At 58.5% G+C, this 12,843-nt stretch overlaps 1 protein-coding gene across 3 annotated transcripts in view; it reads right to left on the reverse strand.

The window, feature by feature from the left end:
• The window catches only part of EPHB2 (EPH receptor B2), a 184,903-nt gene extending 173,533 nt beyond the window's left edge, over positions 1-11,370 (reverse strand). For 2 of the 3 annotated variants that reach the window (XM_072827896.1, XM_072827894.1), the window contains exon 1: positions 11,221-11,370. In XM_072827896.1, coding sequence (XP_072683997.1) covers positions 11,221-11,281 — 61 coding nt within the window. In that variant the 5' untranslated portion in view covers positions 11,282-11,370. The remainder of the gene's footprint in view (positions 1-11,220) is intronic. The other variant, XM_072827895.1, reaches the window with a different exon arrangement.
• Between the last annotated feature and the right edge of the window lie 1,473 nt (positions 11,371-12,843).

Raw genomic sequence — 12,843 nt, forward strand, 5'->3', positions numbered from 1 at the left:
TCGGAACGGTCTGCCTACCTCCAAAGTCTGGGATCTTCCTCCGCTGTCTCCTGCCTCTGCTACGTCCCTGGACCCAGGCCAACGAGCCATCAGAACCCTTTCAACTCCAGAAGGGAGTCCCAAGCTCTGCTGGCAGGGCTGGGCTTCCGGGCCGGCTCGGGGACACCCAGCGTCAGGGCCTCCTTGGCAGCTCGGGGGCCCTTTCGGCTGTTCTCCCGAGAGCCCCAGGAGCTGCCATCCGAGGCCGTGGGGAATGACAGCTGACGCTGACGGGGGACGGGCGAGAGGATGGACCGGCCCGGGCCCTGACTCGCGCAGACTCCCTGGGCCACGGCCTTTCGTGGGTTCTAGAAAGGCCCCGCGGGCTCTGGCCGACGCTGTTCCCAGGCTCTGCCTCCCTGTGAGAGGCGGAGAAGCCCCATTCAGGCGGGACGCATCCCACTGTGCGCTAAGCCGCTTTCTCCCCACTTACACGTTTCAGATGCTTTTTGTCCTTCCGGCTTCCCATGGACTCAGGCCAAGTGACAAGTTGGTGCTGTGGACATATGTCGTCGCCATAATGGGAATGTTGACCTCACGCTCTCTCCCCGCTGCGGCCAGGCAGCTCGCACCCCGCCCTGGGCCTTGGCGTGCCCCGTTCTCAGCCACACAGGACTCGGGCTCCCCGCGCCGCACGCTCAGAGGCCGCCCATCCGGACCCTTGCACATGCTGCCCCGCGGCCTGCAACGCCTGCCTTGCCGCTTCTTCCTGGCCCCATTTCACAGGGGAGGAAACGGAGGCTCAAGGAGGGAAGTTAGAAGGGCCAACGTCACGCCATAGGAGCCGGAGCCAAAGGTCCAACCTGGCCTGGAAGGTTCCATCGCAAGAGCGCGTGCTTTCCATTCCAACAACTCTGCCCCGAAGAAGAAACCCAAAGGAAGACATGCCCTCTGCCTCCAAACGCGGCCCACACCTGCAGGAAGGGGCTTATGCTTCTGGGTTGTTCCAGAAGGCAGGAAAAGGAACCGGGGAGGGAAGTTACGGGCAAAGAAATTCCCCCAATTCAAGGTTAAGAGGCATTTCCAGCAACTTCACTACCTACCGTCTGCGTGACCGTGGGTGATTCACTGCGGCTCCTAGAGCCCCAGTTTCTCCATCTGTAAAATGGAGATAACGATGCTCTTGTTATTTCGCTCCCACCCCGACACACCTGAGCTACAGCTTGTTAACTGCCAGCCGGTGAGCCAGATCAAGCCAGCAAACACGGTTTTGTTTGATCAGGACAGTGTTTTAGAAGAAATTGAGCAAACATTTAAAAGCTCAGCTTTCCCATAAACACCAAAACTCTGAAAATCAGAAGATGTGGCAAAATTGAATCCCAATTCCAGCACGGCGACCTGGTCAGGAGAGGGTTGCACCTGGCTTCCTTGGAGGACACGCACGGGCTCCGGGGCACTGCTGTCTGTCTAACACGCGGCTCACACTCAGAGCTCAGGGTCGCCCACCCACCCAACTCACCACTGGCACAACATCTCTATGTGCTCTGGACCAACCTGGGGTCCAGACTTCGATCTGACAGCAACAGGCCAATGCCTCTAGACTTCTTCACTTCCACCACTGCTTCTCTACTCCTACGGTGGCCCTTGACCAAGGTGGGAGTGACAAACTGCAGTCACATCATTACAGGTTCTTTTACAGTTGAACGGAGAACACAGTTGCTCCTTGCCATCACCTTCTGAGGTGGGTGAAATCATGATTCTCCATTCACAGATAAGGAAACTGAGGCTCCGAGGGGTGATGTGTCCTGCCCCCAGGCCACAGGGGCACCTTGGTCCCATTCTGCAAATCTGGTCCCACCAGACCAGGGCCCCCTTGTCTGGCCTCTAGCCTCATGCTAGATCTTGACTTTCTATGATTCTGGCTGCCGTTTTTAATCATTTGTAATTTACTGCATAAATATCTATTTCGTGCCTATCATGAGCTTTGTGCTGAGCATGGGATAAGGTGAAGTGTGGAGAGCCCCTTGCCCCCTTAGGGGAGACAGATAACACTGGAAGCCAGTGCAGGGAGACAGTGCTGGAGGTGGAGTGGGAGGGAACAGAAGGTAGGGAATGAGGCTTCTGGCTTCCTGTTACCCGCACCCCTGCACCAGACTATAAACTCCCCGTGGCAGATTGTCTCCAAATATGGCCACCAACAATGCCTCCCATTGCTAAACACAAAACCACTCTCCCATTAAGGGGGGAGTAGTCTAAGACTAAGTTTGGACCATAGGTTGGCTCGCAGCACATGGAGATGTGTGCCCATGGTGAAGCGGGTGGGTGGGGGATACCGAGCTCTAAGCATCCCCTCCAGAGACGTGTTGAAGACTCTGGGCAATGAAGTGTCAATTTTTATAGGTTAAACCATTGAGCAAGAAATGGGGCTTTCCTGGGAGCACGTGGCTGGCTTAGTTGGCAGAAGGTGTGACTTTTGATCTCAGAGTTGTGAGTTTGAGCCCCACGTGGGGCGTAAAGCTTAAAAAAGAGAGAAAGACAGACAGAAAGAAAGAACAAACTGACTTTCCTTTAACAATTGAGCAGAAAATCAAGCCCACTCTATTTCCCCCCACCTGGAACCTGATGAAGAAGCCTGGGATGACCCTGAGATGGCTTTGTGACCTTTTTTTGGCAGCAGGGGTGATGTTTTGTGATGTTTGAGCCTGGGTCTTCAGAGGTCTGGGCAGTTTCTGCTTCACCGTCCTGGGAGCCAGCCACCATGGAAAGCCAAGTCAGTCTGGCCTGACGGGAAGAGATCCTGAGGAATGCGATGGCGGGCCCAGCCCTGCCAGCCCCATCAGGGTCTCAGAGAGGTACGGGAGGCCACCATGGACTTTCCGGCACAACCTAGCTGAGTATGGGCTCATGAGTGACCCCAGCTGACACCGCACGCAACAGAATGAACACCCAGGGGAACCCAGCCCATCTACTGAATCAGAAGTAATAAATCATCGTTTTAAGCCAGTACATTTTTGGGGTGACTTGTTATGCAGCAAAAGATAGCTGATACACTTTCTGGGAGCAGAGTCCTGCACTTTCTATAGCTCTCCCCTCCCCTGCCTGGAGCCTGGCACTAAGCATTGAATCTCAGAGCTGGAAAGGGCCACCCAGACCCCTGAGTCCCACTGCTTCACTTCATGGAAGAGGCAGGCCCAGAGTGACAGGCCTGAGAGCAGGGAAGCAGTTTACTCCAGATCACACGGAGAGATGGGGGCAGATCTAGGAGGAAAGCTTGAACCCACACAAATGTGGAATGCGAGTTGGTAGCAAGTTACCCCTAGCACTCCTGCCGTCTGCAGAGGCAGCCACTCTTCGGCTCCAGCCAACTGTGGCCGTGTGGGACGTGGGCCCAGCGAAGCCAGATTGTCTGACTTTTCACAGAAGCCAGAAAGAAGATTTCTCTCTAAAAATCTCTTGATTTTTAAATGTTGGCTAAGAATTCAAGTTGGATTGATGATCTCTGGGCCATTGAGACTGGCCCTGGGCTTCAAGCTTGATCTGGCTGCAAGCAGCATTGGCACCACCCCCACCGGCCTCAGTTTCCTCATCTCTAAAATGGGCCCCATGGCTCCTGCCCACTCACTGGGTTGCTGCGAAAACCCGATGAGCTAATGGATTTGGAAGTACAAGCTACAAATGGCCCTGCCACTCAGTTCTCTGTGGAAGCGCCCCTTACGATGTAACGAGTTAACACCCGATTTGTCTAAGTTAGAACAACATTATTCTGGCCATTATGACAAAGATTGTATTTTTATGGCAGGTTTGTGAGTTCCAGAACCCTCTCGCTTGCATTATCTCAGGATGTTGATGGAGTCGGAGGCTGGACGGCTGCCCTGGAGACCCTCACCAGAGCCAAGCCCTTCCACTGAGCTGGGAGGCACATTCCAGAAATGGCTGGAGTGGCAGTGAAGAACAAGGGCTCTGGAGTCACCCGGACCTGGGTTTGAATCCCTGACTCCCACCGCCTCATTTTATGTCCTTGGGCTAAACCCCTGAGCTTCCGTTTTCTCATCTGTAGAATGGGCATCGTAATAATACCACCTGGAGGGGCTCTTGGGGTGACTGCAGCAGATGACACACACACAGCGGTAGAGTGTCTGGCACAAGAATCGATGGCCCTGATCATTATCATGGCACAGAAGTTGGTGCCTGGCAGGCATAGGGCCAAAAAGGAAAGCATGGCTCTAGAGGATCCTACTACTTTCCTGAGATTAGGGAGGCAGACCTGGGGGAGGGATGGGTCCCAGAGACAGAGTCTGGGGGGGCCTCTCAACCATCCAGGAAGAGTCAGAGCCTTGCCCCATAAGGCTCAGGACTTACTACTGCATCTCCAGTCTTTCCCCACAGTTGAGTGAAGAGGGGTTGAGAGAGACATGGAGACGGAGTCCCCCTAGTCAAACAGCACCCACATTCCCCTCCACTCTGAAGCCAATCTCCTGTCGGTGTCCAGCAATAACAACCAGTTAAGATTTGCTGCACGCTCATCACACTTGAGGCCACACTCAGCTTTATCTTTTATGGATTAACACACTCATTCTTCACAACCACTTCCAGAGCTGGAAACTACCGTTCTCCCTGTTGTACAGAGGAGGGGGGAGGTGCTGGGACTCAGACAGGACACCCAGCAAAGGATGGTCTGACTCTGGAGGCCCTTCCTGTAGCCCCCAGGCTATGCTGTTTATGGAACAAGAGAAAAGCGGTCAGGGCTAAGCTAAAGGGCTATGGGATTTCGGAGAAAGGAGCAAGTACTCTGGCAAGGAGTGACATTCGTAGGACGTTTCGTAGGAAAGGACAACCAGTGAACATGGGCCGCGGCCACCGGGCAGGCTGCACTGCTGAGCATCTCATTTAATCCTCGCCAGGATGTGTTTCCATCTCCATTTACAGACGACGACGAAGCCGAGGCTCAGCACATCCCTTGTTCAAGGCCACAGAGCGGGCGAGGTCTCCTCCCTGAGGACACCCCCACCCCCAGGGGGCTGCAGCAGGGCAACAGGTGGTTCCAGGAAGCTCACCTGGCGTGGCCCGGCTAAGGTGGCCTGGGCAAGCTCTCCAGGTGACACAGGGGCGCCAAAGAGACAGGTGTCCCTTCTCCCACCCTCCAGAAGGCAGCTGCCTTAAGAGGCCCTTTAGGGCTTTCAAGCAGCCTTATCAGACTGAGCTGATCCCAATCAGGAAGCTTCCAGGTGCTGTCACATCAACGGCCCACCCCGCCCCTGGGAGCTGTGCAAACATCCTTCCCCGCCCTCCCCCAGCCCAGCCTCTGTCCACCAGCAGGCAGGCAGCCCGGGCAGGTGGTGCTAACTCTGATTGATTTCGCTTTATTTCAGTCTTTTCCAGTTTCCCGCTGCGGCGTCTCTTCCTCTTTCCCAGGAGTCCTGTGTTTTATCCTCTGGGGAACAAATCTGCCTGCCCAATGGACAAGCCTAGGGGAACGTGTTAAAGATACAGACTCCCAGGCCGTATTCTTGATCTACCAAACCTCCAGCAAAGTCAGGCAAGCAGGCCAGGCCCACCTCTGCCAGGAGGCCGCCCTGATCTCCCCCCTCCACCCAGGGAGGGAGCACAGCTCCCCTGCCTTACCCGGTCCAGGCCACCTGTCACCACCAGCTCCATCCGCACCTTCCGCAGGGGTCTCTCTGTGTGTGGGGTCCGACCTGTAGCCTTAACTCATAGGTGAGCTCTGGGTGGTACAGCTGCCCAGCTGCTACCCTGGGCTTCGCGGAGTGCCCAGCACGGCTGCCCGGAGACCCTCCCTCCCCCCCTGCTCTGAAGCTGATGCAAACCTTCATGAAGTTGGGGGGGGGGGGCAGCAAAAGCACCAGGAAGGACAACCTCGTGGGAGGGATGGGGGGTGGGGGCACAGCAGAGCAGAAGGGCTGGCTGGCAGGGGTGGGAGCGAACCTGGGATTCCAGAATTAGGGGAAGCAAGCCCCCCACCGTGCGCCCTGGCATAGGCTGGTGTTTTCACAATGACTGAGAAATTTCTGAAACTAAGGACCTTCTTCCTGGAAAAATCTGTATTAATATCCCATGTTCAATGATCATTTCGGGCTGATCACAGATCCCCAGAACTAAGGAGGTCTGCGGAACCCTGTTGAGAGTCCGTCTGGTATAAGAACCCAAGTACCTGCTCCCAAGAAGGCCCTGGAGGAGGAGGCAGAGACGGAGCTCTGGGCCCACCCACACTTGTGGGGTTGCCATCCCGAGACTGGGGGATGCTGGGAGCCTGAGCGATGAGTTGAGAGAGACACTAGGGTTGATGTGTTGCCTGGACAACCCAAATGCCAAAAGGGGGCCCAAATTAGGACACGGCCATCACTGACTACGCCTACACTCCAAGGAGGGGGACCTCACAAGGGCCAAGAAGAGCATCTAATGTTCACGGCCGTGTGCCGGGGTGCCTGACGCTTCATGTGGGTGTCCACAGAAACCCCTGGGGGAACGGAGGTCCGGGGAATCTGAGTTCCTCGCCCAGGACACAGCACGCTGGCATTTAAACCCAGGTCCGACTGCCCTCGAACGCCGTGTTTCTTCTCTACCCAACCCTGTCTGTGAAGCCGAGCGGGCCCCGTTCCCCACCGGAGCTGGAATGCCTTCCCCCTCCCCGGCACCTGACACGAGCTAGGTGCCCACGGATGGATGGGAGAATAAATGAATGAATAAAGTCAACTTGCCTCTGAATTCTACAGCATTTGGGTTTTAAATCTAAGCCTGGATTTCCTGGCTAAGACGGATACATGAAAGGAGCCTCCTTTAAAAATGAAAAGCAGAAGAAACAAACATAAAAGGAAAACCAATTCCAAATTAATCCCACTGAAGGTCGCTGGGTCTTAGGGAATGCCCAAGAGGTGGACCCAGTAGAGAGCCGGGGTGGGAGTAGGAGAGACAAGAAGTGTGTTGGGGGGCTGGAGGGCGGGCTCCCTCAGCCCTCACAAGAAGGGGACCTGTCTAGCACATAGCCGCTGCTCATCCATTTGACTCCTCAGCCCTGGATGAACCGTGACCTGTGACCATGTCCAAGCCAGCCCCTTGGCTTCTCCCTCCAGGAAGACTTCCTTGGTCTCCTTCATCTCTGTATCGTTCCCCTGATTCTTCACATAACACAATGCGATAGATCCGTTCACGCATTCACTCAACATACATTCAGTCAACGTTCCTTAGCTGACTGTGTCATTCAGTTCCTGGGGCCCCATGGGACTCGGCACAGCTCTAGGCACTGAGGATGATGCCATAGCAGACGTGACTGATAAAAGCCGCTTCCCTCCCCGAGTTTATCGTCTAGTGGGCAAGGTGGACTCCAGACAAGGAAACTAATGAAACTCTGAAACCGCTTCGGATGGCCATGGGTGTCAGGAAGCAAAACAAAGCAGGTGGGTTAGAAAGCGGCCGAACTAAGTCTGTTTTAGATGAGGTACTCGGGGAGGGCCTCTGGGGAGGTGGCATCGGAATTGAGCTCCTCTTCCCACAACTGTGGACATAAAAATAAGCCAGGGGAGCTCTCTCAGGGAGCTTACACTCTAGCAGGGAACAGACAAGCTGACCTTTTCTCAACTGTGCGGGGCCGGGTGTGGCTCATCTGAACATCCCACACACTGGATGTCAGAGATCTTTCCAGAAATCTGGCCAGGTCCCTCAATGGCTCAAGAACCTTCAACGGCTCCCCACGGCCCTCACCATCAAGTCCAAATTCCTCAGCCTACCGTCCTAGCCTTTTAGGACTTGCCCTGCCCTCCATTTCCAGGCTCATCCCCCATTGCTGCCCTCGACACCCGGTCCCCTCAGATGCACCCAAGCAAGTCCCCAGTCCGAGCCTCCATGTCCCTGCACAGGCTGCTTCTCTTTCCAGGTAAAAGTCTCCTCATCCGCTAAGTCTTAAAGGCAATCTCCTTAACTTTTGAGAACACAGTTCTTTAGCGTGACAGGTGGCTGGGGAAGTCTCATTGCAGGGAGAATGAAGTAGTCAGAGGACGAGGCACAGAATAAAGCCATAAAAGAGGAAATAGCCCTCTTCCATCCTAAACCGCCTCTGCCACCCCAGTGGCACACAACTTCCTCCTGGCAGCACTCTGGGACACATGTATCACATTATATGTGCCAATGTTTTCCCTATCAGCTTGTCCCCTATCTCCCTGCTCAGCCCCACACCGGCCAGAGGAAGCTCCTTAAATATTTGGAGACCAAAGGAGCAAATGCACGGAGACCGATTTTCCCTAGACTTCAACCTTTGGATTCCATCTAGTGGCTGGTCTGTCACTGGCCTCTTCTCCTGTTGGATGTGTCCCCAGGGCGCTTCCATCCATCACTAAGCCCCCACTCCAGATGCTGCAGACTTGTGTTTCCCTGGAGCGGGGGGGTGTCTCATGGTTCGGGGGAGACATTAGGTTCACCGTACCAACCCAGGAGTCCCCCATCCCCCAATACACATATACCTTCTCTCCCCTCTCTTGTTCTGGGGGTTTCCTAGGATCTCAGTGCTCGGGACAGCCTTGTTGCTACAGAGTCTGAGGAGCGGGGAGGGAATGGGGTGCTGGCCATGTGACTCAGGGGATTGGGAGCTTCAGGGGAAGCCCTTCCAACACCCCAAGCTTCAGACGTGAAGCCATACACTCTGCTGTTCCCAGTTGAACCCAGTCTTTTCTGGGATGTGCTACAAGCATCCCTGCCCAACCTCATCCTCCACCCCCCACCCCAAGGCCACACACAGTTCTTCAGGGTGGGCTTTTCTCATTCGTTATGTGGTCTGAATCTCACAAACACCCCCGTGAGATAAGGTGGGAAGAGAATGATCATTACGCCTTCATCTGACAAGAAAGAAACAGGCTCAGAGAGAGGAAGTGGGTGCATATATCATGGGATCCCAAGAGATCACCCAGACCATTTTACACACAGGGAAACGGAGGCCCCCGTAAGGGAGGGTGTTGGCCCAGAGTCCCAAGTATATTAGAAGCAGGGCCCTTGACCTCCACCTCACACCATGTCCCCATCCATCTGGCCAGCTCCTTGTTAACCCCTGACAGATTAGATTCCTTGGTGTCTTGGGGCTTGGGGGGCAAAGGAAGAGCCTAAAGCAAGGTCTGGGGTGCCCTCCCCCACCTGCCCCCAAGCAGCCACCTCCTCCTGTGATGTCAGGGGCCCATCGACCGGGTGTCCAGGGCCCACAGTCCAGCCAGGCCACAGCCCACCAGATCCCAACCATCCCCAGCCAGGGCCACGGCCGGACAGGCACGGGCCTTCCATCTACCCCACGGTAATTAAAAACACACCAGGCCTCTTCCAACGCGAGAGGGGCCAATTTTCTTCCCCTCCAGCACCGCTGACTGCAACCTAAATAGCAATATTTATGCCAAGCGCCCCATAATACTGTAAACATCCCAATGTATAGCGGGCCAACACATGAGTCATTTCCCCAAAGCCATAGTTAATAAGTGGTACCTCAGCCATATTCTAGGGAGCTCCAGCCAGCATCCAGGCCTCAGGGCTGCCCTCCACACCCAGGGCCCCGGGGCACCCTCAGTGCCCCAGTGGCCCCACTCTGGGAAACCACAGGCAACCGCCAGATCCTCCAGGAGCCAGAAGACAGCTGCCTGCATTCGAGAAACTGCCATCTAGGGATACCCCTGCACCCCCAAAGTGTGGTCACTAAAGCACTCCTTTACCAAGAGAAGAACTAAAGTTATAGCACAGGGTCCCCCCAGACCGTTTACAGAGGCCACAGCCCCACGCCTGGTCTGATCAGGTTTTTGTTCTGGGGCTTGTTTGTTTGTTTTGAGTTGCAAGAGGGGAAGGGGCTCTCCACCATCCCAAAGTGGCCTGAGAGGAGGGCACATATGCTTCACTCCTCAGCCCGTGGGGGCAGATCCTGGAAGGGGTCGCCCTGCCGTAGGGGCCAGAAAAGCCAGCAGTATGAACAGAGCCCAGGCTTCAGAGACCTCAGACCTGGGTTCTGTTTTTACCACCCAAAGGCCATGGGTGAGCCACTGAGTTCTCTGAGCCTCGGTTTCCCTTCCGCTTAAAAGGGAGTAACAGTCATACCCACCTGGCTTCTGTGCAAGACTTATTTGGGAGAATCCAACAAAATTGTGGGTGGGAAAGCACTTTGCAAAGCTTAGAGTACCCTTGTCAACCGTACAGCACGTTGTAAACCACAGAGAGCTGCATATAGTGCGAAGTACTTCATAAACTGTAAAGCGGTTTGGAAACTGTAAAGTGCAGTCCACATGAGAACCATTATTCACATTCATTCCTTGCCCTACAAGCTTGGCCATTTCTGGTGGACACACCCAGATCCCACTAACTTTCCCTCCAGAGCGAGCTGGCTCGGGGAGACCCGGCTGCCACCGCGACGCCTTGGGGCCCGGGCGGTACCGACGCACGAAGCCACTGGGAGAGGGTGGCAGCGACCCCGGCCAAGCCCGACGCGGGGCAAGAGCATCTGGTCCGGCCCTGGCGGCAGCTGGAGAGTTCCCGGGGCTCCCGCGGCCACGCCGAGCTGTGCCGCCGGCGGGGCGGTGGCCGGCAGGGGTGCCCGGAGACCCGGCGCGGCGGAGGGATGCCCACGGACCCATCCCCCCGCGCCCCCCCGCGGTCTCCCGGGGAGGGGACCCCATTGTACGCCGCGGGCGATGGGCAGGCGGCGGCGCGGGGGCTGGCGCGCGTTCGCTTCCCCTCCGCGGCTCCCCGCTCGTCCTGGGGGCGCCGGGCGCGTCCCGGGGGCGCAGACCGCGGGGCCCCCACCCCGGCCGGCCGCGGGGCCTCCCTGCCTCCGCTCGCTGCCAAACTTTCCAGCCCCGACCGCGCGCCGGGCCCGGGGGCGGGCGCCCCTCCACGCCGTGGCGAGCCAGGCCAGGCCCGCGCGGCGCGGGTGCGGGGCGGGGCGGGCGGGGCGGGTGCCCGGGCCGGGGCGGCGGGCGCGCGTGGGCAGCCCCCGGCCCTGGGCGGCGCTCCCCGGCTGGCTACAAAGCCTCGGCAAGATGGTCCCTTCGCCTCCTCCTGGCACAGTCAATCAGCGCCCGCCGCTCCCCGGGCGCCCGCGGGGCCCGCGCTCCCCGCGCGGCCGGACACACCTCCCCGCGGCCACCTGCGCCCGGCGCGAGCCCCCGGGCAAACTTCGCGGCCGCGGGCGGAGGTGGGCGCCGGCGGCCCCGTGCCCGGCCGCTCCCCGCCCCCATCGCCCGCCCGCCCGCCCGCCCGCGCGCTCACCTTCCACCGCGGCGAGCAGCGGCAGCAGCAGCAGCGCGGCCCCCAGCCTCCGCAGGGCCATGGCTGCGCCTCCCGGGGCCTCGGGCCGCCGCGCCGCGGGACCCGGGCGGCAGCGCGCGCCCCGGGCTCGGGGGGCCGGGGGGGGCGGCGAGGCGCGGCGCACACACAGCCGCCGCCACCGCGCAGCCAGCAGAATGAGCCATCCAGCCCGGGCAGAACGGGGACCCGGGCTCCGCCAGCGCCGGGCACGGCCCACCTGAGCCGCGGGCGCGGGGGGAGCCCGGCCCGGCCGCCGCCCCCCGCGCGCGCCCGGGACCCCGGCCGGCCGCGCGCGCCCCCCGAGCCCCGGCCCCCCGCGCGCCCGCGGAGCCCCCGGGGGCCACGGCGCGGGCGCGGGGGCGCAGAGACCTCGCGCGCCCGGGCGCCGGAGACCCCGAGCTCCCCCCGCGCAGCAGTGGTCTCTCCCGGCGCTGTGGCTCCTCCAGATAAAGCAGCGATTTCAGCCCAAATGTTTCTGAATTTTTATTGAATGCTGCAAAGCCGGAGAGCGTCTGGCGCGGCTGACAGGGGCAGGGAGAGGGGACCCCGGGGGGGGGGGGGGAGGGCGGGGAAGGGGCTGCCCAAAGCGAGGGCTGGCCCTACCTGTCAGGGCCGGGAGTGCCACCCCCTTGCCTCAGCCCTGCCACCCGGGTCCCTGCGGCTCCGAAAGGGACCGAACTGCAATGAATGAAAAAAAAAAAAAAAAGAGAGAGAGAGAGAGAGAAAGAGAGAGAGAGAAGGGGGGGTGGAGATGGGAACAAAACAGGCGGCTTTCCCAGGCGCTGGGGCTGGGCTGGGGCCTCCGCCTGGGAGAGAGGGCCTTGGCGCTAACACGAGGGCCTTGGGTGGGGGGGTCACTCCAGCGGGGGTGGGCCGGGCCTGGCAGACAGACCCCAGGCCTACCTCCCCGCCTTGTTCCGAGCCAGCCCGTGAGCCTCTCCCCGCAGACCCTTCTATCTGTACCTCAGGTTTCTCTCTCCGTTCGTTTTGTTCCTAATGCAGTTTTGGGGTGAAAAAGGCAGATGGGGGGCGGTATCTGGGGAAGCCTCATTCTCCCCCATGGAATGGACCTCTCTCTGTGCAGCCATGGTTTTGTGCATGGCAGTCCCTTCGGGGAGGACACAACCCCTTTTCCATCCCTGTGGGCCCGGCCCTGCTCTGACAGCCTTCATCACCATCATCATTAACAGGCTTTGCGGAGGCTGGATGGTGGGCAGGCTGCAGGGGGCCTGCGGGAATCACCCAGGCAGGGCCCCTGGCCTTTGCGAGCTGCCTCCTGACAAACAAGACTTAACCAGGAGCTTCCTGCTCTGTGGAGTGGGTGTAAGAGCCCAGTAGAGGTACAGATGGTTTAAATTCGCTCTACACCATCCAGACCTCTCCTGTCCCTTTGTCCTGCAAACTATCAAAATGTCCCCGCAATCCGCTCCCTTCGGAGCCCACCCTACAGTCCATACCAACGAAAGGGCCCCCCAGACTCTGAGACTCCATCTAAGGTTGGGAAAATTGGGTCGTCTTTTGAAGCTTTGGGAGCCCAACTCCTGGAAGGTCACCAGGAGGAAGTGGGCCCTGCCAGCTGGGAAA

The sequence above is a fragment of the Canis lupus genome, chromosome 5 (genome assembly GCF_048164855.1).
Source record: "Canis lupus baileyi chromosome 5, mCanLup2.hap1, whole genome shotgun sequence".
Taxonomy (NCBI): Eukaryota; Metazoa; Chordata; class Mammalia; order Carnivora; family Canidae; genus Canis; species Canis lupus.